Raw genomic sequence first — 25,387 nt, forward strand, 5'->3', positions numbered from 1 at the left:
ATTGCGTGAGCTTATGACGCTCTCATTCTCAAACTCCCTTTAATCTAACTCCGAGATCCGTAAACTGAACGTAACGCGCAAATTTAACGAATGAAAGGTTAGCAAATGGCCTAGAGGCGTTGCTCCTGTATGATTTTGTATGAAAAAGATGAGAAAAAGATCATCTCTTGAAACAAGCTCAATACCTGGATAATTCCGCTTGCGATGTCGTTACCCAGACAACATTAATTAAATCAGATTTACGCAAGCTGACGTCCCAGACCGAGAATTGGCATGTCCGGACCGTCCCAAACCGAGCAAGCGTATGTCAAGACCGTCCCAGACAGCTTTCAAAAGTTAGTATGTCTACACTGTCATGCCTTTAAAAATCGTGCATTATTCGCGCTCTCAAGAGCACCCATGTTCAGACTTTCCTGCGTTCCAAAATTCTGTGTGTTCTTCTTGTCTTCAAAAGTTTGTCTGGAAGTTCGTCCGTTCTTGTCTGGACTTTATGCGTTCGCCAGACTTGAGTGCGTTCATCAGACTTTCAAGCTCTCCAAAATTTTTTGTCCGTTTTGTGCGCTCAAATGCACCCAAAGGCACGTACGTACAGATTTTCGTGCGTTCAAAAGCGAGTATATCCAGAAATTTGTGCGCTCATGTCAAGAACATCTCCATACTTGTGCATAAAAACTCTGGTACCAAAAAGCTACGTATAGAATAATTTTTCTGCGATTAAACCGTGATTTGCGTGTCAAATGCATGATTTGTGAAAATAATGTGAAAATGAGAAGTTTTAATAGAATTTTTGTTCTCATTTTCTCCGCAAAACAGAAAAGATAGTTAAACCGCTTCCTTCTTTCACTGTTTGCCACAAAACAACTCAGCTTGAAATGGCCCAGGTTACAGCATTCATACACACGATACATGAAAAACAACAATTGAGAAACAAAAAATAGAGCTGAAGACCCTCAAATTTGTCAGAAAATTAGAAATAAGTTAGCAATCGATGCATTAAAAGATCCCAAAACATCACTGGAGCGTATCAGAGTGACTCATAAAGCCTTCTGCTGATGCAATACACAATCAGTTCCAGAGATTCAGATAGACGAATTCCCCAAAATAAAGTTCTTTCAAGAAATGCTGCAAAAAAGTCGGTTTGAAAAAAACAAGCTCTTTATTTCAAAATGGTTCATCAATATGCTAAAGAAGCTTTTCTTTTTCTGTCCAAATGTTACTTCTACTGATGAAAGTAGAAAGCGTTTTTCCAGCGATAGAATTGTTTGAATTTTTTGATGAAATGATAGAAAGTTTCTTGAAAACGAGGGAAAATTATTTGAGTTCGGACAAGCAATCAGATATAATTTGGTGCGCATTACAATCAGATGGACGTAAAGGCCTGCTTGGTTTCAAAACAAGCTAAACGTTGTCGCTTACTTGGGTCATGTTGAAAAATTACTTGAAAAAATGCGAAAACAATGTGGCTCATTTGATGAGCGACCGAATTGTCAACAAGTAATTTGTATCAATGACAAATCAAAGCCGTGGAAGCACTGATATATTCAGAACTCGAGAAATTATCACAAAATTTTTAAGAAATTGGATATGTTCTGTTTCGGCTCCCCAGTGTTTTCTATGACCCCCAGTTATAAATTCTATGTTGTTATATAGCACGTTACTATGTAAGAAAATAGCACGTGCGTCTGGGGGTCATAAGAAATTTTTGCTCACTAAGCTGGGGGGGGCAAAACAGAATAAACCCAAGAAATTTATTGCAGATCCTTACAAGATCATCAACTGTTGATTGTTGAAAAAAACTGAAGTGATATAAGAAGCAAGCTGAAAACACATTTGGTTTTCAAGAATTCCCAGGTTGACCTTATAATTCAAAAGATTATAATGTAACAACTTCCTGTTATGGAGTTTTGGAAAAGTTGAGGTGATAAAACATTCATAAAATGAATGTTCTATAAAAACAAATTTTTAAAGAATGATTAGTTGTTTTCATTTATTATCATTGCGCTTGTTATCTATTGCGTGAGCTTATGACGCTCTCATTCTCAAACTCCCTTTAATCTAACTCCGAGATCCGTAAACTGAACGTTACATGAAAAACAACAATTGAGAAACAAAAAATCGAGCTGAAGACCCTCAAATTTGTCAGAAAATTTGAAATAAGTTAGCAATCGATGCATTAAAAGATCCCAAAACATCACTGGAGCGTATCAGAGTGACTCATAAAGCCTTCTGCTGATGCAATACATAATCAGTTCCAGAGATTCAGATAGACGAATTCTCCAAAATAAAGTTCTTTCAAGAAATGCTGCAAAAAAGTCGGTTTGAAAAAAACAAGCTCTTCATTTCAAAATGGTTCATCAATATGCTAAAGAAGCTTTTCTTTTTCTGTCCAAATGTTACTTCTACTGATGAAAATAGAAAGCGTTTTTCCAGCGATAGAATTGTTTGAATTTTTTGATGAAATGATAGAAAGTTTCTTGAAAACGAGGGAAAATTATTCGAGTTCGGAAAAGCAATCAGATATAATTTGGTGCGCATTACAATCAGATGGACGTAAAGGCCTGCTTGGTTTCAAAACAAGCTAAACGTTGTCGCTTACTTGGGACATGTTGAAAAATTATTTGAAAAAATGCTTTTTAGGACCAATTTTTGAAAATGATCCTGTGCGTGAATCGAAGATTATAGTCAACATCTCCAAAAAAAAAAAAAATGGAGTAGAAGAAACTAGAACGAGCAGCATGTCCCAATGAAATTTTTTGGGCAGAAAGTTCTTACGACGTGTTTTTAGAAAACAAATTTTTTGTAATGATTTTTTAATAAAAAACATCAGTTGTACTTATTTTTTTGATTGTAGATTGTACACGACTTTATTATAGTGTATTCGTTTCTTTATAGATATCATAGATTGTTGTGATATCAGGCCTTAGTGCTTGGTACATGTAGGCAATTTATGCAAACCAAACAAAACTTTTTCTGTAGTTTCCACTCCAGTTTACTATTAAAATTTAACTACAATTTTAATATTCAAAATCATCTATCAAAAACATAACAACGCAAACAATCACTTAATAAAAAAAGACACGACTTAGACCAATATCATTGAGACTGCTGGAAAATGTTGTAAGCGGATTTCAACTGCTTTGTTGGTCAACATCGGCTCCGAGCACAATTCAATTCAAAAGATTCATCCTCGTCTATTTTTGACATTTTAGTTCCAAGAAGTTCCAAGAAGCTTTAACCAAAAATTCATGGCTCTAATCTGCCCTCATGACCAGTCACGCACAGTTTGCTGCATAATATTTTACTAGAACCTTAAAGAAAACCGTCAATGGGGAATTTGCTTCGGTTTCTACCTTATGCTGTCCTGACCTTGTCGCTCTCCCCTCAGTTTATCAAGATTTTTGAACTATTCAATTTCCCACAAGCAGGAACAAGTTGAAATTTATTTTTTAACTTATTTCGGGCATGGAGAAGAATTTACTTTTTGCAAAATTTCGGGACCGAGTGAACTGCAATCAAAGTCTTGTAAAATCTTGTAAGATTCTGTTTTTCAGAAGAGGATAATAACGAATTTAAAAATGAAAAAAAATCCAATTTTATTCATTTTGATCATCCGATTTTGGAAGTTGCAATTTTTGACATGAAACTGCAAGTGAAAATAAATAAATTTGTGCTGAGGTATAAAACTTGATTTTGTCTATTTTTTGAAAAACACTTTTCAAATAATTTATTGCAGATAAAACACTCAAATATGCTCAACCAATTCTCAATTTTTCAATGCTATGAAAAAAAAATATCGTGAAAAATATAACCAAAGAGAGTGCAACTCAGCCGGAACAATCTTATAAGATCATACAAGATAGCCATTCTCTTTTGTCCAGCTGACTAAGCGAGTTCAAGAATTTTTGGTTCATCTTAAAGGCTTCGTGACTAATTAAGGACAACAGTCAGCTGTCCACTAAATTTAATGACCTATATTTTTCCTTTCATCAGTTTTCTGTGATCTATAATATCTTTTAGCGTCGATCAAATTAAAAACGAGAACATTGCTGATACCAAGCTTTCTCTTTACTCCGCAAAAAGAAACAAATTTCAATTTCAAAAATTTGTTGAGATAAATAATTATTTGATAATTTTCCAAAAGAGTTATTTTAATCGAATATTACAGACTATATATCAGCCAAATTTAATTTCGCTTAAGTTTTTTTTTGAGGGGAAAAGGGCCTGTTATGCACTGAAAACATTAAGACGCTGAATGTGCTGAGCACTTACAAAGAAAATCAGGCTCATCCAATAGAGCGTTTTTCTTTTCGTAACGTAAACATTCATCCACCATGACGCTTTGCTTTTCGCTGAAGACCCAATGCAAACAATTGGTCAGCTTTGCGCTCTTAAATACAGATTCCATTACTCAAAGCCTGAAAATGGCCGACCTTTCAGAGATCTAAAGAGATCGAACATGGCCGACCTTTCAGAGATCTAAAGAGATCTTTCAGAGATCGAACAAAAATTGTTTTATTAAAATAAACGACCATGAATTGGACAGTATCGCTAAACTATGCTGAAGCAATTAGTTTATTTAGATTTCATGCTTAGAAAATTTCGTAGTTCAACTCCAACGGCTATGAGAGATCTTTCAAGATTCTTGAGATTACAATTATATTACAGGATCTTGCCTAAGACAGTTATCTTCTAAGACGCTTTCACGATTATCGTCTTCTTGCAAGAGTTTTCAAAATCACGGTTTTATGAAGAAGGCGGTTATCTCATAAGAAGCTTGCAAGAGTCTTACAAGAGCACCGTCTTTTTCTGGAGAAACTAAGGTAGCACGTGGAGGCTTTCATTGCCAATATAGACACGTGACAGAGACACAATAGAAGTCAGAATAGGTTGCTTCAATTTCTAATAAAACCCAAAATAATCTTCCATATAGGTGTAATTGAACTCAAAATACTATATAGCAGTTACATTTCAATCAATCGGCGTGGACGAAAAAAGATTTCTTGAACTCATATTGGCTAATTTAAAATGCTTATAAAGATACTTTTTCCAACAAACCATTCTGTTCGTCTTTTTGTAAAATAACACTCAAAATAGCGCACTGAAGACGATATCGAAGAGTTGAGCAAGAAAAACGGTTGTCTGGGAAGATTCTTAACAAAAAACAAAAAAAATTAAAGCTCTTGTGTGATTATGTAAGATGACTTTATGAGTTTTGAAAGGTTACTGTCGGCTTTGGACTAGGATTATTGTTTTACAAAACTGCAAATTAGCATGCTTCAAAACGCAATATAGTCAAAAACAGCGAAAACAATCGTCGCTGTTTTTTTTTATTTTTGAGGCTCGAAATTTTTCTGATTTTTAACACAATTTTTCTTATCCCACTTTTCTTATTTTCCGCGAGAACTTTTGAGCCCATTTTCAGCATGAAACATTTTGAGGCCCAAACTGTTCTTCTGCCTTTAGGATCACTTTTTTTGAAATAAAAAAACTGTAGTTGTACTCTAAAATAACTGTACTCTAGAATTTGGCGATGAATTGTTATAAGACTTGCGATGAAATCCCGCGAATTTTTTTCACCTCATTCAGCACAATGACCGCGTTTATTACAAGAACTCACCCAAAAACCTCGAAAAATTTTAGTCCGATATACATATTAGGCGCTTGTCCAGATGGAAATTTGAAATCAATTTTGAAAACAAGGGAAAAATTTTAGTCCGATATACAATTAGGCGCTTGTCCAGATGGAAACTTGAAATCAATTTTGAAAACAAGGGAAATTTGTTTCCTTCAGATTTTGAGCACTGCTAGGCATCTGCAGTTTCCCAGCGCTGCAGCTAAACGATTCTTGAGACAACATGGTGCAAACTAAATTTGCTGCTTGGTAAATTTTTTTCTTGTTTGGTAAGGTAAGATTTTTAATACCATTGTTTTCTGCTATAACTACTTATTTTTTACCTTTTTTAAGTTTGTTAAAGAGGGTTTTAATCTAAACAGTTACTAAAACATAATTTTGAGAACCATTTAATTGATTTAGAAAGTTGGGAAGAAAGCTCCCAGATGTTGTTTTCTTGGGCACTTAGGCACTGAGTTTGCAACCAATTTCATAGCTCGTAGATATTTTGCACAGCTCACTTAAACGCCCTTTACAAGATAATTTTCTAGACTAATTATTCTTCAATGTTGAAGTTTCACGACTTGTTAATTTCTCATCTAATTTGTTACTATATAAAATACACTGACTGGAAGTTTACGCAAGACTAAAAACAACATACTGCAAACTTTACACACGACTCTCCGGGTTGAGAACGAATGATTAACTTGTTAGAACTTGCACGTTTCTTGCAAAAAATAGTTTACTTGTAAGAAATTGTAAGTTTCTTGCAAAAGATGGTTAACTTGTAAGAACTTTCGAGACGAGTGCTTAACTTATAAGGTTTCGCAACTTCCTAGTTTCTTGCAACTTTGTTGCCGTCAAGCTCAACTCTCATTGGTTAATTCAACTTTACATTACCGTAGAAAGCGCGTCAGAAATAGTTGCTCAGTTTGAATAACAAAATATCTTGCCTCCTAAGTTGACAGAACGCGTTTACTTCTCAATTTTAATAACTCAAGAGGTCTTTTTGCAATCAAGCTATTCCCTATTGCTTATAAACATGTTCTATAACGATTTGCCCTCTTTCAATTTGATTGAACTCGGATCGTCTACAGCCGAATTTTTTTCCAAAATTTTTAAACCATGTTTTCTATACATTTTTAATTTTTTTTTTCAGTTCGCAAGTTTCGAGAATCTACCTTGTTTGTCTTAACAACCTGGTTATATTCATGTCTTGCAAAATTCTTTTTGTTATTTGCTAAATTATCGACAGAAAAGTTATGTTGTAACCACTTATATTCCTTGCACTTGTGTAGGAACATAAGCCGAATGGTTAACTTGTAAGAACTGATTAATCGAATGGTTAACTTGAGAGAAATTGTAAGTCGAATAGTTAACTTGTAAGAACTCGTAAATTGAATTGTTTTTTGTAAGATCTTGCAAGTTTTTGAATGAAAAACTTGCAAGCGATCGATCGTCTTGTAAGAACTTAAAGGAAACTGGTAAGTTCTCACAGGTTAACCTTTCGTATTCGACCGGCCGGGTTTAAACACAGTAATTCACTGTTTCTTTATTATTGTTATTATAGAAGCTTATTATAGAAGCCCATTTCTCTCCGTAAAAAGCCGTCCTGCGCCAACTGTTGGCTACGATGCGCAAACTGTACAAGATAGAGTGCCGCACCACTTAAAGTAAAGTCAAGGTGAAATTACCTCACTTTTTTCAAACGTTTTTACTAGAGTTTTACATTCCAATATATAGTTTTCTCATGGATGTGTATCTAGTCGGTGTTCTTTGGGAAAATACGTCATTATGTGGAGAGGATTTTTTTACATAGAATTCAAACTCAATTAACATACTAACAGTTTGTATAAAATTACGTTATTACATACTATAAGCTACATTATACATTCTCAACACTCATACTTTGTAGAACTCTGATATTATCCGAGTTGTTAAATATCTGGCGGCTTCCGGACGCAACGCTACTAAAGGTCAACACAAGTTCCGGTTCTTGATCTTCCGCAATCTGGCCTACTAAAGGTGACTCGTTTTCTCTCGAATCTTGACGATGTTGGGTGTCGTCATCAATTGAGGATTCCTCTTGGTGATGTCCTCGACATTCTTGATCGTCATCATAATGGACTCCTTCGTTAATATCTTCTGATGATGGGAATGTCACCAACTGGACAGTTTGAGAGTTTATTTTCTTGTGGTGACTTCTCCTTTTAGAGCTTTTGGATGTCTCGTCCGATTGGGGACTCTGTATTTCGCCAGTGCATCTTTTGTAGAACATGTAGGTGATCACGATTATCGCGGAATAAGCACCAACTCCTGTAAAAATATAACTCAACAAAACTTCTGTTAACTTGCTTATTTTACTGAACAAACAGATATCATTAATTTCGCTACTGGAATTAATATTTAAACGCCTGCGTTTTGCTTTAATCAAATTAATAATATTTGCATTTTATCATAATATTTGCATTTTATGCTTCAAATATTTTCTCCAAAGTTTTGTATATTCATAGTTTATATTAATAGTCTAAAAAACAATAGAAGCGATGAAAACATATTATGAACGGCAATTAAAAAGACAATAACTATTACTAACCTGTAGCATACCAGAGTGGGAATGCAAACATCTCATCAGCATCATGGGGGAAGCTGAGCTGAATGACCGCAAAGCTTATTGCCACATTCTGGAACCCAGTCTCGAAACAAACAGCTCGACATTGTGTCTCGTGCAACCGGACAACCCGAGCCAGTGAGTATCCGAGTGTGAATCCACACGAAGACACGAGTAGTGCCGAGAGAATGATTCGTGCTCCGACAAAGTAGATGTTCGGGTAAAGTAGTGCGAAAATAATGCCACTTGCAACTAGACAAATCATTATGAAGATTTTTGCACCGTTTTTGAATTTTCGGGCGCCTTCGGGTCTGTAGTATTTCAGGAGGACGCCGATTAGTAAGGGAATTAACAGGGACGCTGAAAAAAGTGTATGACGCATACCAAAAAATTTCCGGATTAGACCAGATAAAATACTATTTTTTATAGCGAAGTTTTAGAGAACTTTTACCCCCTAAAACAAGGAAAGCCTTGAAGCAACCAGCTTCCAATTAATTCTCGCGATCTTAACGGTTAGGCTCTGATAGTGCGGTAAAGGTGTCACGATCCCTTAAAATACGATTACCTCTGAGGGTCGTTACATAAAAAACTTCGAAGTACATAATTTAAGCCTTCTATTACGTCGTCAAATTAATGGAGATCTTTAAAAAACGACTTAGATATGCTTTTGGGAGAAAGGGAATGTTATTCAATGTGAAGTTTGGGTTTCAAGTTTTGAAACAGTAAAAAAATATAGTTCATTGTAATGCAGCGGTTTTTCTAACTTTTGACACCAACCAACATTTTGCAACATTCCCAGAGAAGAGATAAAAATTAGATTAATGAAACAAAATGTAGCAATGACACAAAAACTTTGAAATTAAAAAGAAAGAAGAAAGGTTTCCTAGAAGTGAAAAAGATGCCTAATTGAGGAAAAGTGGAAGTTATACGTTTAGATATTACTAACATGATTGTTTTGGAATACGATTTCAAAATTACTCAACTAATGAAATAATCAGCGGATACGTAAGATCGATAGACCAGAATTTTTCCCACTTATTAGTGCCTGAACAGAAAAAGATAACAAATTGGCTTGTGCGAGTCTGTGCGTAGCACAGTATGTTTCATCATAACTTTCAAGGTTGCAAAAAAACCATCAAATTCTGTCAAAGCAACCGTTGCAAGTATCCTAAAAGCAACTTGTATGCATTGAGAAAATAACTATTTGACCAAAAACATGGCGTCTCTTTTTAACAGAAAAAAAAAACAAAAACTCTCAGGCATATTCTAGCGAGAAAAGTTTAGTAAAATTTGAAGGACACAGAAATAGAAGAATCCTCCAAACACACGCACAATTTACATCACAAATACAGACCCCAGCTCAAAAAACAGAAAACTTTTCTTTTTGACAATTGATATTTATTCAAGGTCCATCACAGTTCAATTAAGTCTTCATCTTTTTCTTTTCAAATACCTAGGCGAGGACTAGTTGAGGCAATTGTATCTGTATTTGTAATTTTGGTACTAAACTGCGAAATAAATTTTTTTGAAGTTTCAAAAACTTTTGCAATTTTTGACGATTCGCGAACATAATGAAAATAATATCTTCATACAGTCTCGAAGACGTATTACTAGCAAGATTTGCAGATTATAATTATGATTTTGAACAAATAGAAAGCCGCAACAATCCAAAGATGCAGCAAAAAATTAGATTTTTCTTGTTTTGTGTGGTTTCGGACCGTGTTTGAACTCCGCCTCTATTTTTGTCAAACATTCGAACAAACTAACACTCTCAGGTTAACCTTCTCAATTTCGCTTCCGTAAACAAAGATACCAGACACCCGACACACTCACTGACATATTTACAATCAGAAAATCGCACTCCTCAGGCAAACAAAAACAAAAAATCCCGGCAAAAAATTTAAAAAATCAATTTTGTCAATTTTGTCATGTTTTTCTTTCCTCATCAATAATAATTTGGCTGACTTGATTTTCATTGCACGAAGCGGTTTTTTTGTCTCTGCGGATGAGAAAAAACTGAGTTTTGTCGAGGTAAAAGGAAATGTGTGTAAAGCAACTCTAGAATTTGCGAAAAAATACATTTTTTACATTTAATTTCACATTTTCCCATCTTGGTTTTTGCAATTTTGAGAAAATTAAATTTCCTGAAGTTTCCTTTTTTTCAAACAACGTTAGTTCTTACAATTGTTTTCGATCTACAAAAAGCATAGAAACAAACAACTTTCTTTGAAGCCATGACAATTAAAACTGCTGAAAACCTAAGTGATTTTACTAAAATTTTCTCCGTTTGCTTTATCCTAATTATTAATTTTAACGCAATCTGTCAACGACGAGCATTGTTTTTTCCTTTTCAATTTTTTTCGGTGTTCGTTCCTTTTTCAAAAATTTGATAACGTTTTAAATAAAATCAAAACTAGATCGTGAGGGGTAAAAATGGTGTTTTTTTTCTCCACGATGCGTAAACAAAAATGATAAGTTAACAGAAGAACAAAACTTAGCATATATATTCAAATTTGAAAATATCAGAATCAAAAATAGTCTGTACAGGGACTGAATTTTAACAATTTTATAGCAGATATAAACACAAAACACTGAGCTAGTTGATAAAGAAGTGCAGAGCTCTTTTAAAGTGTAATAAGTTATTACTAGTTTCTTACCAGTTGCGCAGTTATAAGCAATGTTTTTGGAACTATACTTTTTAGTGTTCCCTAGTCGAGATCAGATGGATATCTTGCCGGCTGATTTTTGAAACAAATGGCTATCTGTCAAGATCCTACAAGACAAAGTGTTATCGTTCAAGATTTTTGAAAGTTCGCTTCGGTTGAGCAATTGTTGTTATTTGTTTTTATCACTATCCACATTTCAAACTACTATTTGTTTTGTTTTTGATTTTGCGCGGAAAGTGCAAAACTGAGTTTTGCTAGTACTAAATCTTTGACTTCTTTGACTAGTGCTAAATCTTTTCGTCCTAATCTGGTCATAGCATGCTTTAATTATTTGCGTAAATACTAGATGAATTGATCTTCCACGATTTTTGAGAAAAAGGAAAGCTATTTTGCAAGAGAAAGCAAGATATTCGAAGAAATCCATTCGGTTTCAATGACTTGTGTTAAAAGGTTGAGAGAGAACAAAATCAGATAAGTTTTACATAGCTTGCCAAGAAGCTCTAATTGTTCAACGTGTACTTGGCTAGATAAACGAAGCCTTGAGAAACAAGAAAAACGTAAGAAAGGGTTACAGGAGATGCCCAAGTTCGAGAGCTTAAGACCAGTTGGTGAATATAGGAAGAATACTAGGCTTGCAAGTAAGAGGCACTGGTTCAAATCCAGAGCTGGTTGGTTTTCACAGTAGTTGCACCTGTTTAGACCCGCTTACAACTTGGAGTCAATTTTTTTTTAAATTCATTGCATTACATGGAGAGTTTTTAGGGCTGAATTGAGATTGACGCTTAAGTTTTGTTGATTTCAATTATCAGTACAGTGATATAAAAAGAGATCACAACAATTTAAGGGGTATGTAAGTCTTCCGGAACTTGATGCAAATTTTAGGCGTTCGAAGACTAGTGATCAAAACTAAAGGATAAGAATTATTAAAAAAAATGGAATTTTTATGGCTAGCACAGTTATCAGTGCAACATTGTTGCAACTATTCCGTAAAGATAATATTGTGTTTGGAAGGAAAAACTTCATTTTTTTAAACCTCTTTATACTGCAATTATTGAATTTGCTAACTAAATCAGAAAACCCTAGTAATGAAGAGGATTTATATCCTGCAAGATTCTCGCAAGATGTTTCATAACGTGCAAAAATATAGCAAGATTCTTTTTAAAGAAATAGGTAACCGTTGCCCGGTTGCTTGTTTAATGTCCTAATATTTCGTTTTTTGGGAACTGTATGTACATTTTCAACCTTGATGTATCAATTCATTTTTATACCTATGACTTTTGTTAGTATCTCCTCTACCGCCGGCTCCGCGCTGGTAAAGGGAACATGGAAAGCTGGCAATGTCAGTGACGGGTATACGGAAAAATCTCAAAGGGTCATTGTACAAATTGTTTCGATAATTTTTTCCAGCAACTGTTCACTTGTTTCCCAAAAACGGCCAAATTCAAACCGATAAACAGAAAGAAGTTGTATTAAAACAAAACAAGAAAACAAAACAAGCCGAAATTGGCAATTTGCGTTCAACGTCTCGCAAAGGTCTTGCAAGATGATTCAAAACTTAGCAGAGGTCCGCAATATTCTTGCAAGACGAAGGTATTCGCTTGCAATATAGCATGCAAGATTCTTGCAAGATTTTATATTCCTTGACCACTTGAGTGCTTGGCTATTATCGACATTAATAAAGGAGCCTTTTGATCTAATCTCAAACAAGTCTACCTAATGACACGGCGATCTGTGCAAATGGCGGCTTCAGTCTATGTGTACCGCCACCATCTCCAATCTCGGCAGCAGAAGACGAGGTGGACTGTGAGGTGGATTGGGTGGAAGGGAGGAATATGAAGGTGGAGAATGCGAAGAGGGTGAGTGGCATGGTGACAAATGCACACATTGTGGAGAAGAAAGACATGCTGACACTGAGAGCCACGTCTCCTTTGGTTAAATTGGTCAAAAAATTGCTCATTGCACCACCTGAAACAACGGAAACAGTTCAGAACATAACGGAAACAGATTGATAACTGCTAAACACAAATACCCTAGTTGAGAGATCAACCCCATGAAAAGACCAACAGAGTCGTGGTGTGTGTGTGTGTGTGTGGGGGGGGGGGTAATTTACCTACTTAAATAACTTAAATACATGGTCGAGCTCCCTACTAAGTTCACCGCTTGACTAGGGTGATATAAACCACCTCGGCCTTCACTTCACTTCACTTCACTTGCTAGAACATAACCATTAAGAATCTAATTGTTCTCTCTCAGATCTTCTTTTTTTTTAAATTTGAGGTTCTTGTGCCAGACCCCTTATACAACTTTCAGTTGCAAATGAAAACATTCCACACTGTCTTATGAGCTACCATTTTGAAGATTTCTGCAGCTTAATTACTCATGCGAACCAGAATTAAGTGCTCGATTTCAGCCAGATTAACAAAGTTAAACACGAAGACACGTAAGAGGAAGCAAATTGCTTAGAATGTGAAAATTGGTCACCAATCAACAGTGGAGTTCATGCTCTAAAATCCAGCACTTTGACACGAGCACTTTGAGCCCTTAAGCCAGCATTTTGAGCAATTAAGTAAACTAACAAAAAGTTTTGGTAAATAAATTTCACGCATATGGTCACTAAATTTGACGCATTTTGTAACTAAAGTTCGCTCATTTTCACTTAGTTCGATCACATTCGTTTTGTTAAAACTGTTAAAAACTTGAAAAAGTCTGTCTATTCAAAATATTTGTTCCGACCCCTCTTGAGGGGGGGGGGGACTATATACTCAAATGGGTTTTTCTGTTCAGTCAATTTTGGCCGATCGATATATTCATCGTAGAGAGTTGAGACTAGTATCATTAGAAAGCTTGTCCAGCGTAGAATATGGAATTAAAAAGATTTTTTTTATTTTCGTTTATTACAGGGAGATATCGAGGTTTAAACTTTCGGGAAATTAGAGTGAATTCCGTTGATTTAATTCACCTTTTTTTCCGAATTTTTGACTAAAATTTTGGGGGGGGGGACTATATACTCAAATGGGTTTTTTTGTTCAGTCAATTTTGGCCGATCGATATATTCATCGTAGAGAGTTGAGACTAGTATCATTAGAAAGCTTGTCCAGCGTAGAATATGGAATTAAAAAGATTTTTTTTATTTTCGTTTATTACAGGGAGATATCGAGGTTTAAACTTTCGGGAAATTAGAGTGAATTCCGTTGATTTAATTCACCTTTTTTTCGGAATTTTTGACTAAAATTTTGCCAATTTTGATAAAATTTAACAATTTTCAGGAAATTGTTGTTGATTTTACGTTTAAGGACAAAATATATAGTCGGCTCTTTTCATTGAAATTTTTTTGTAACAAATTCCGGCTAAATTTTTGACAAAATTCAGACTTTTTCATCAAAAACAGCACGAAATAAGTTTCTTTAGTTTCCTCTCATTAAATTTGAAGGAAGTGCACACCCAAACACCACTAACACAATCTCTGTAGACTGTAAAGGGGGCTTATTCTACTTCAACTTCTGTTGAGAGTGTTCTGTAATTGAAACTTTGCCGTTTTTTGCTCATTTTATTCGTTGATTATCAAAAAAGCAGCATTTAGTTTTGATTTTGTAACTAACAAAATATCTATATCAGTGACATTCGAAAAGCTAAATATTCCTAATGGACAATCAGCATTAGCAGCATAGAATATGGAATTAAAAAGATTTTTTTTTATTTTCGTATATTACAGGGAGATATCGAGGTTTAAACTTTCGGGAAATTAGAGTGAATTCCGTTGATTTAATTCACCTTTTTTTCGGAATTTTTGGCTAAAATTTTGCCAATTTTGATAAAATTTAACAATTTTCAGGAAATTGTTGTTGATTTTACGTTTAAGGACAAAATATATAGTCGGCTCTTTTCATTGAAATTTTTTTGTAACAAATTCCGGCTAAATTTTTGACAAAATTCAGACTTTTTCATCAAAAACAGCACGAAATAAGTTTCTTTAGTTTCCTCTCATTAAATTTGAAGGAAGTGCACACCCAAACACCACTAACACAATCTCTGTAGACTGTAAAGGGGGCTTATTCTACTTCAACTTCTGTTGAGAGTGTTCTGTAATTGAAACTTTGCCGTTTTTTGCTCATTTTATTCGTTGATTATCAAAAAAGCAGCATTTAGTTTTGATTTTGTAACTAACAAAATATCTATATCAGTGACATTCGAAAAACTAAATATTTCTAATGGACAATCAGCATTAGCAGGAAAAGTTTTGGACCAGTCTTTGACCGTGACAATCCAAGATTAATACGGATTGTCATCAGTCGGTTTTTTATATAAAAAATTCGATCTTTTTTATATTAATTAACTAACAGAACATTTCCATTCAAAGCTCACCAGTGGTAGGTCGTATTGGCTTCCTAATTTGCTCCAAATTATATTATCCAGTTGATTGGTTGTAAGATTATGGTCGTTTTGATTTTTAAAATATTGGATTTTTAAAAATGGCTCGTTGAACTTTGCCTCCATTTTTCTCCTAATTTGGTCAACTTGTAGCTTAGTGTCTGCAATCAAAGAGTGCACTTTCTTTCTGCTGAATTCAAAATTAGTCTATTGCGGTTTTACATCCTAGGTTATGGTATTCTGGCTTTGATACTACTAGATTTCAATTTTTTTAAAATTTTTGTTTATTTGCCCATATTTCATGTTTTCTAGTTTTGTCAAATTATCACGTTATTTGCTGTTCATATACCAGACTTTTCGTGTTCAAAATAGCGTACAATTGATAATATTTTAATACTTAAAGATAGATTGTGGTTCTTTACCGCTTCGACAATACTTTCTCGAAGATTTTCATTGAATTTTTTAATTTTGTCTTTAACTGTCGTTTTTACTTTGTCTTTTTAGTCGTATTCAATTTCCTGTACAATGACCAGATTTGATTTTTTTGTTCATGGAGGAGTAGATGAGTTGATGTTCTGATACAAGAAGATGGATGATGGCTTTCACGACTTTGACAACAATTGTTTTCCAAAATGAAAAAAAAAACTTCAACTTCGAAATATCGTTCCTTTTATTGTCTGTTTGTTACCTGGTCTAGTTAATTAAAGGTTAAAGATAATATTATGTTTGTCAAGAAAGGTTTTATAAGGGATTAGAGTCACAAATCTAATGTTTTTAAAGAATTTGTTATGACTTTAATGGCTTCGACACGGGTTTTCACAAAAAAATAAACTAATTTTTGATTTTTGTCATATTTAAAGTTCTTTATGTAGACGTAAGACATATTCTGGATAATTTCAGGTCTCAAGGGCTTCCTTCGGAAGAATAAACGAACCCATTCAACTTTTTTCGTTTTGTAATTAATCGCTTTCATGTCTTTGGAAATAAATTTTTTTCGATAAATAGAAGTATTACACAATCTTGCTTTTTTCTTTGTTGTCTAATTGTTACCTAGTTTCAATAATGAGAGGTCCCATAGTACATTTCAAGGGAAGGTGTCGAAAATGATTGGTGTCACAAATCTTTTGTTTTTAAAGAATTCGTTATGACTTTACTGGCTTCCACACGGGTTTTTCACAAAAAAAATGTAAATGAATTTTTGATTTTTGCCATACGTGACGTTTTTTTTTTGTAAACTTAAGACACATTCTGGATCATAGCAGGTCTCAAGGGCTTATTTTGGAAGAATGGACGAACGTATTTAAATTTTTCATTGTAATTAATGGCTTTCATGTCTTTGGATACATTTTTTTTCGGAAAAAAACAATTATTACATATTTTTGCATTTTTTTCTTTGTCTAATGTTACTTAGTTTCATTAATGAGCCGTCACATAATACATTATCAGTGTTTGACGAAGGATCAATCGAACAATTTTTGGGATCAAAGTATGGCTTTACGGCTTCCAAACATTTTCTGGCAAGTTTTAATTGATTTTTTGTTTGTTGTCTATTCGTTGTTCTTTTTGTAATTGCATAAAAAATTAAATACCGACAGTTCTTAATTCCGTACTGTAGAAGCGTTGGTAATTATAAAGTTATGGGATATTTTAGTTGATTCCTTATGGTTTTCATTACTTGGAAATTAATTGTTTTTGAAATTAATTGTTTTTTCAGCGAATTTTCTAACTTTAAAGTTTCTGTTCTTTTTTGTCTCATTGTTACCAAGCCTTATTATTAACTGGCGAACAACAATTTTTTTCTGGTGAAGTACAAGTTATTTTGTTTATTTTCAGTTTTATCTGACGCTAATTTGTCTTTGTTATTAATTTTTGTTTTTTAAAACTGACATAAATTTTTTGATGTAATTAAGGTTTGTTGTTGTTGCTTGATTTTGCCGTTCGTCTTCTCTTGCTTTGTTAGTATCGGCATATCTCATCAATCTAATGTATCTTTTTTTACTTCACTGAGTCAATTGCTTTGGAGGCTATCTTTTCGTTCATACACCAGTTTTTTTTTGAAAATTCCTTGAATTTTTGTGTTTTTCTATCTGTTCCTCATTTTGTGGACAATTATGCCCAAATTGTGGATGAGCTGGGTCGGAACCTTATGTGCGATTGCACATTACCGAGCCTCATTGTTTGGACCTCATTTCCATTTAGCTCAAATTTAGTTCAATTGGTTTATCAATTTTTTATGATTATAGGTATGTTTTCTGATTTTAAAACTTTAATGCCAGAAAATCTTTAAGGTTGTGCACGAAAAAGTTATTCTTTCAAGATCTTTCGAAAATCTTGCAAGAATTTGCAAGACGTTACATCGTCTGTTTGGAATCTTGCAAGATTCTTGCATGATCTCGATAGATGGCTTTTTTCTCGACTCAAGGTTGAATCTGATTTTCTGCTTAAATGCAGCTGAAACTCGGGCAGTTCCACTTAATCCTGATTATTTCTTTCATAGTAACCTGGACAGCAGCTGTTGATGAGAGCAGCCATGAGAGTGTGTTCCTGTACATTGAGTGCCCTGCATATGCCCAATGTGATAAGTGGCAAGAGTACAAATTGGCACAGGAACCCAATCAGAGCACCCTGGGGTCTCCTCAGCACGCGGCACACGTCACACTTGCGCAAACTGATTCCTGAAAATTCATGTTTTTACGTATAGGTTAAGTGAATCTCCTTGTGCTCACTGCGAGCTTCTAAAGAGAAATGGTTTTTTATCGACGACTTCGATGTGAACCCGGCAGTCATGAAACCTTACTTAAAAGACAAAACGAGCCCGTTTTAAATTGATGAAAGTTCTTGAAACCCAGGTTGAGGTTCAGACCCAAATAGAGCTATGATTAGACTATCCAGACCAAGATGACTTCTGATCAAAACGTACCCAGACCATGAACCAGACTATAGTGCTCTTATGATCAGACTAAAATTCGGATCATAGTCCAGTCTAAAAACAGACCATGATCAGATTTTCTCCAACGAAGTAACCTCTGATCAGAGACTATACTTAAACACGCACGAGACATAAGTATCGTTATAATAAATACATTTCATGAAAACTGGCGTCTCCAGCAGAAAATTCAAGTTCAAGTCCATTCAAAATTATCAGTGTTTTTTGTGAAATAATGGGTTTACAGAAATTTTAATTGAAAATTTTGCATGCCATTGCTTAAGTTCGCCGGGACCATAGATGAATTTTGTCAGTTTTTCGTAAAAAACTTCGGAATTTACAGTTGCAATTGCTATGTTAAAAAAGAACCGATCATTTTTCAGCGGTTGGACTCTTTTGTCGTGATCGTTCTTTCTGATCAAAGGCAAGGGAATCCAAATGAGTCTCTGGTCACAACAGATATCTTTTTCTAGCTAGTGGCAGAGTAATCATCTGCTCATCCGAAAAAATGCAAAAAGTGTCCAGGCTCAAGTGCGTTCGACCTGACTTCTGATAAGACGCAACTGCGCTAAAAACAGCCTCTGATCAGACTCAAGAGCGCTCGAATCCGCCTCTGATCAGATCATCTAGATTAAGTGATCTCTGAATTGACCTTCCAAACCAAAGTGACCTATGATCAGACCTAAATCAGACCATTGCTCAGACTATTGTGCGCTCGAACTGCTGTCCAGGCCCTGTTATTTCAGCCTGAATACACAGGTGTGCTTCAAGTGGGTCTGATCATAGCGCATTTTTGGGTCTGGACCTCAACCTGAGAAGTCAACTTCTGGCTATGCATAGAGAAATTTCTGACATATTTACTTCTGCCACTGCAGCCCTTCGACATTCTAAAATTTACACCTTTGTTTTTTAATAATTGTCACAAACGAAAAAAAATTTTCTGATTTTGCTGCCCTTAGAGATTTCTTTTGATTTTTATGAAGAAAACTAAAAATTTTATTTCAAGTTTCTTTAGGGAAGCTGTTATTTTTTTAAAAAAATTTATAGAATGAGGTTTGTAAGGGTGAGTAGGTTATTAAATTATAAGAACGCTAGAATCGTAGAAAAAAGGTCAATAAATTAAATAATTGCAACTGCACATAATCACCAAATATTCATTGAAAGCAAAATAAAAAAAATTCCGTACACCCTAAAATTGTGTTGATATAAAGAGTTACCATTTAAAAATTAACAAATGCACTTGGGGCGCGTAAATATAATGCGTACTGAGCTGGGGGTGCCTACACAGAAAAAGATTCAATTATCCTATCAAAATAAACATCCAAAAAAGACAGAGTTCAAAAAGAATTAGCTTCATTGTCAGCTATTTTTGGTGTTTAAATTTTTTCACTGCATGAGAGTATAGCACATTTGGATTGCAAAGTTGAAAGGCGCAAATTTTTCATTGAGAAACAAAAAATTTCTCATTTCATTTTCCTTTGATTACATCTTTCGTCTTTCTTTTCTTTCTTTCAGTTTCCAATTTTTACTTTTGTTTTTTTGAAACGCTGTAGACATATACCGTAACGTCCTAATCCAATGAACTTTTCTGATATTTAAGTATGAGAAAAATAGGAAATACTTGAGAAGAACGCCGAATAAAGGTCAAAACTTTTGTTTCCTTTTGGGATTTAAATTTTTAAACTTTCTTTTTCAAATTTTTTCTGACCACCTACGCTAAATTCAATCTCAACTCCCACATTTCATTTGGACTTTGATTCAAAGGTGGTCTTATCCAAATCACTAAATATGGTATATGACGTTTTTAATAAGTAAAAAAAAACAGATATCATGTTTTCGCAAGTTTTTTTTGAAACGCTGTAAACATATACCGTAACGTCCTAATCCAATGAACTTTTCTGATATTTATTCATGAGAAAAATGGGAAATACTTGAGAAGAACGCCGAATAAAGATCAAATTTTTTGTTTCCTTTTGGGATTTAAATTTTTAAACTTTTTTTCAAAATTTTTCTGACCACCTACGCTGAATTCAATCTCAACTCCCACATTTCATTTGGAATTTGATTTAAAGATGGTCTTATCCAAATCACTAAATATGATATATGACGTTTTAAATAAGTAAAAAAAAACAGATATCATGTTTTCGCAAGAACAAAAAAATTGTAATTTTTTTCTCTATACTACATTCTGATGATTGTTCTTGATACTTCGCCTGATTTAGGAAATTAAAATGTCCATCGGCTGCCAGTTGACTTTTTTTTTCAGCAAACAGAAAAAGTTAAAAGACGTGAAAAGGTCACGAGTGTTAGTTTGCTTCTGAAAGTTGATGCTAGAGCCTTGCAAATGTCTCCTTTGGATAAACAGTCAGATTTATTGGAAATACTAGAGAAATGAAGTCATTATTTTTAGGAAGAGAAGACTTTTTAATTGGTGTAAAATGATAGCCTCTTTCGACTACTCCAACTGTTTTTGGACTCTAATTGGCTGTAGAATGCGTAACAAGAAGAGACGGAAAAATCAATAGAGAAAAGCAAAAAACATTTCCCCTTGTGAACAGTTAAAACTGTTTTCTCAAATTGTTCTTGGTGCACCTAAAACATAATAAAATCATACGCACATAAACACCGAGGAACCCAAATTTGACAATCATTTAATTACAGATTCGACCGACGTGAACTAATTTTTTAAATGAAAAATGTCAGTTTCTCACTATCATAAACGCGAAAAAAATTTTAACTTCGTAATATCTGTTTTTCAGTTATAGAAATGAACACCATTGAAAACACCATTGTTTTCGATTTTGGTTATGTTCTAAACTGAAAACTTTCCATTAATAGCACAAAATAATTTAAAGTTGAAAGTATCCGAACAAGAATGTATTTGAAAGATACCGAACTCGACATAATCAATAACTCTAATTTTTGTTTATTCTATTGATTTCCGTTCTCAATTTTGAGAAAACTTTAAACTGGATCATCACTGTAACTAAATGGTAAAAAATAGTCCGCTAGTCATATTTTTCTTCAAAATAAGCTGTGTAAATTTTTATTACAAGGAGGCTCGGTAATGAGCGTACGCACATAATGTTCCGACCCCACTCATCCACATTTTTGAATTAATTGGCTACCAAACGATGAAGAGATAGAAAACTTTCAAAAACATACATATCGCTCAATAAAGAACCAATGGAATATAATAATGCCAGCTAGAGGGCCGATGAAAATTGTTGATAATAGGACTACTAGTAAGGACAATAACAAAAATCAAACAACAACCATTATTACGACCAAAAATCGTTGTCTATAATAAAAAAATTATAGCAAAATCAAACTCGCATCATAAAAAACCTGAAAAACTACAAATTACCTGTCTTCAATGTGACTGGTTAACAGCTCGACCAAAAAAAATTCAAAAACACGTTTCTATTTTTGAAAAAAATTAATTTCACAGTTATTAATGCCATTAGATATCAACTCAAATCACTAAATTGTCCACTCATATCTCTATTGGAAGGAAGCAATTGAGACATGTCAATGTGATCCAAGTTTCAATTGCGCAAAATTTCAGAGCCAATGGGACCAACGATTAACATCAAAATTTATTAAAAATCCTTCAAAAAGTACAATTTTTTTCAGAAATCTCGTAGAAACAGCAATAAAAAAGCCGAGAAGCAAATGTTTGAAGCTGTAATTGTTACAAAGAATAAAATATAGCTCACAGGAAACGGGTTGTGACCAGCGCTTACAGAGACTGAGCTATGAACAGACCAAAAAACCAGTTAAAAAAGCGGAAGCTCAAAAACCCAAATATGTTTTTGAAAACAAATGTTTTCAAAGGTCATAACCAACTTAAAATTTTAGGAAAAGCGATTGATGAGGTGGAAAAACTTCAGGAAGCCAATTGGGCCTGCTAATAATGAGACCAAGTCACGACCCCCGAAAATTAAAAATACATAAAGAAGTCAAAACCTCAAACAATTTTATGACACCATACTGGTCAACGCACCAAACTTATAAGAAGTTACCGGCACGAACATCAAATTTTTGCTTTGTACTCAACTAAAAATCAACGAGTCTTCCAATTAAAAGGACTACGTAGACATGACAACAAAAAACCCAAAGTATGAACAAAAAAAAATCTCGAAAACTTTTATGAAATTGAATGGTCGAAGCAGTGAGTCACAACGCATTAGCAAGCGCCAAAGTTTTTGAATCAACGAGGTAATGGAGAGTTATACTTAGTCCGATTGAGTTACATGGCGACAAAATGAAAGCAGAAATGAGACATTGAAAAAAAAGTCATTTAAAAAATTTTTGTTTGAAAGTCATTAGAACAAACATCTATAAACTGAAATCTATCAGCAGGATTTGAGTTATACGTCCTGGCAAGAACTTGAGACGTATCCCTATCATGTATATAGCGTACAACAACAGATAGAAAGATGAACTTAGGCAAAAACAAAAAAAGTCCACAAAATTTTGCGAGGTAACTGTTTCTAAGCCCAAAAAGCATAAACTATTCAACAATAACAGTTTATATATCCAGATACGCCTTTTTCCAACGCTGTGATTTTTCTACTTTATGATTTCGTTTCTATTGGTCTAAAATGATAATTCAACAAGGAAACAAAATAAACAAAATATGCAATTAAGCTAAAAAAATAAGAAAACGCGTAGTATCAAAACAACAAAACCCTTAGTTGAAAATAAAATCTTAATATGAATTTACAAATCGCAGGAAATTGGTTTCGGCCTAGTTTTACTGAGAATTTGCTCAAAGTTGAGACAAATAAGACGAAATTGTGGCGACGTTCAAAAAATCACCGACATTTTCTTTAAAAAAATATATTCAAAGTCACAACAAGCATTAGATAACAACTAAAAAAGTTTTCTTTAAATTCATTATGCCTCGTGAAAAACCAACTGGATCTTTTATTGGGGACGCTAGGTCATTGGGTTACAAAAAATAACAAAGGAAAGAGATTTCAAGAAGTCCACAAAATTTTTACGAAAACAGTATGTCAGAGTTATAAAAGCCATGAGCTAACCTCTGAAACCATATGATCTCGTTGGGCCTTGTTTATTGCACTTAATACCTGTCAATAATCGAGCCCTGATTTGAAATTTTTGTAAGTAAGTTGCATAAAAAACCTTTACATAGCGGAAAAATTTTGAAAATAAGAAGGTCGCGTCCCAAAAAACTTTGAAAACTTTTTTAATCGTAAGAATCTATGTTCAGATCAAGTTCGGCCCAATTAATGATGAACTTCTAACAAAACACTCAATTTTTTAAATGGTTGCGAGTTAGATAAATTTTAAAACACAGTTTCTCAATTTGTCAAAAATAAGTAATGCATTTTGTATAATTATCGAGTTTAAATTTGCAAAAACTGCAAAACTATAATTCCCAGAGACACCTAAAGCCAATGGGAGAACAATTAGCTCTTTCTTGAGCTTAAGAATCAACGAGGTAATGTAGAGTTCCACTTAGTCAGATTGAGTGACATGGCGACAAAATGAAAGCAAAAATGAGACATTGAAAAAAAAGTCATTTTAAATATATTTGTTTGAAAGTCATTAAAACAAACATCTTTAAACTGAAATCTATCAGCAGGACTTGAGTTATATGACCTGGGCAAGAACTTGAGACGTATCCTTATCAGGTATATGGCGTACAACAACAGAAAGAAAGATGAACTTAGGCAAAAAAAAATCGACAAAATTTTGCGATGTAACTGTTTCTAAGCCAAAAAAGCATAAACTATTCAACAAAAAATGTTAATATATCCAGATACGCCTTTTTCTAACGCTGTGAGTTTTCAAATATATGATTTTGTTTCTATTGGTCCAAAATGATAATTCAACAAGGAAACAAAATAAACAAAATGTGCAATTAAGCTAAAAAAATAAAAAAGAAAACGCGTAGTATCAAAACAAAAAAACCCTTAGTTGAGTATAAAATCTTAACATGTATTTACAAATCGTAGGAAGTTGGTTTCCGCCTATTTTTACTGAGAATGCGCTCAAAGTTGAGACAAATAAGACGAAAATGTGGCGACGTTGAAAAAATCACCGACATTTTCTTAAAAAAAATATACTCAAAGTCATGACAAGCATCAGATAACAACTGAAAAAGTTTTCTTTAAATTCATTATGCCTTGTGAAAAACCAACTGGATCTTTTATTGGGGACGCTAGGTCATTGGGTTACAAAAAATAACAAAGGAAAGAAAATTCAGAAGTCCACAAAATTTTTACAAAAACAGTATGTCAGAGTTATAAAAGCCATGAGCTAACCTCTGAAACCATATGATCTCGTTGGGCCTTGTTTATTGCACTTAAAACCTGTCAATAATCGAGCCCTGATTTGAAATTTTTGTAAGTAAGTTGCATAAAAAACCTTTACATAGCGGAAAAATTTTGAAAATAAGAAGGTCGCGTCCCAAAAAACTTTGAAAACTTTTTTAATCGTAAGAATCTATGTTCAGATCAAGTTCGGCCCAATTAATGATGAACTTCTAACAAAACACTCAATTTTTTAAATGGTTGCGAGTTAGATAAATTTTAAAACACAGTTTCTCAATTTGTCAAAAATAAGTAATGCATTTTGTATAATTATCGAGTTTAAATTTGCAAAAACTGCAAAACTATAATTCCCAGAGACACCTAAAGCCAATGGGAGAACAATTAGCTCTTTCTTGAGCTTAAGAATCAACGAGGTAATGTAGAGTTCCACTTAGTCAGATTGAGTGACATGGCGACAAAATGAAAGCAAAAATGAGACATTGAAAAAAAAGTCATTTTAAATATATTTGTTTGAAAGTCATTAAAACAAACATCTTTAAACTGAAATCTATCAGCAGGACTTGAGTTATATGACCTGGGCAAGAACTTGAGACGTATCCTTATCAGGTATATGGCGTACAACAACAGAAAGAAAGATGAACTTAGGCAAAAAAAAAATCGACAAAATTTTGCGATGTAACTGTTTCTAAGCCAAAAAAGCATAAACTATTCAACAAAAAATGTTAATATATCCAGATACGCCTTTTTCCAACGCTGTGAGTTTTCAAATATATGATTTTGTTTCTATTGGTCCAAAATGATAATTCAACAAGGAAACAAAATAAACAAAATGTGCAATTAAGCTAAAAAAATAAAAAAGAAAACGCGTAGTATCAAAACAAAAAAACCCTTAGTTGAGTA

At 33.8% G+C, this 25,387-nt stretch overlaps 1 protein-coding gene across 6 annotated transcripts in view; it reads right to left on the reverse strand.

Moving 5' to 3' along the window:
- Window positions 1–7,403: 7,403 nt before the first annotated feature.
- LOC142339146 (ileal sodium/bile acid cotransporter-like) overlaps window positions 7,404–25,387 on the reverse strand; it is a 64,755-nt gene continuing 46,771 nt past the window's right edge. For 5 of the 6 annotated variants that reach the window (XM_075388913.1, XM_075388912.1, XM_075388911.1 and 2 more), the window contains 4 exons: window positions 17,758–17,931; window positions 12,602–12,853; window positions 8,208–8,582; window positions 7,404–7,927 (listed from right to left, as the gene is read on the reverse strand). In XM_075388913.1, coding sequence (XP_075245028.1) covers window positions 7,497–7,927; window positions 8,208–8,582; window positions 12,602–12,853; window positions 17,758–17,931 — 1,232 coding nt within the window. In that variant the 3' untranslated portion in view covers window positions 7,404–7,496. The remainder of the gene's footprint in view (window positions 7,928–8,207; window positions 8,583–12,601; window positions 12,854–17,757; window positions 17,932–25,387) is intronic. The other variant, XM_075388915.1, reaches the window with a different exon arrangement.

The sequence above is a fragment of the Convolutriloba macropyga genome, chromosome 5, assembly GCF_964194025.1.
Source record: "Convolutriloba macropyga chromosome 5, txConMacr16.3, whole genome shotgun sequence".
In the NCBI taxonomy this organism is placed as follows: Eukaryota; Metazoa; Xenacoelomorpha; order Acoela; family Convolutidae; genus Convolutriloba; species Convolutriloba macropyga.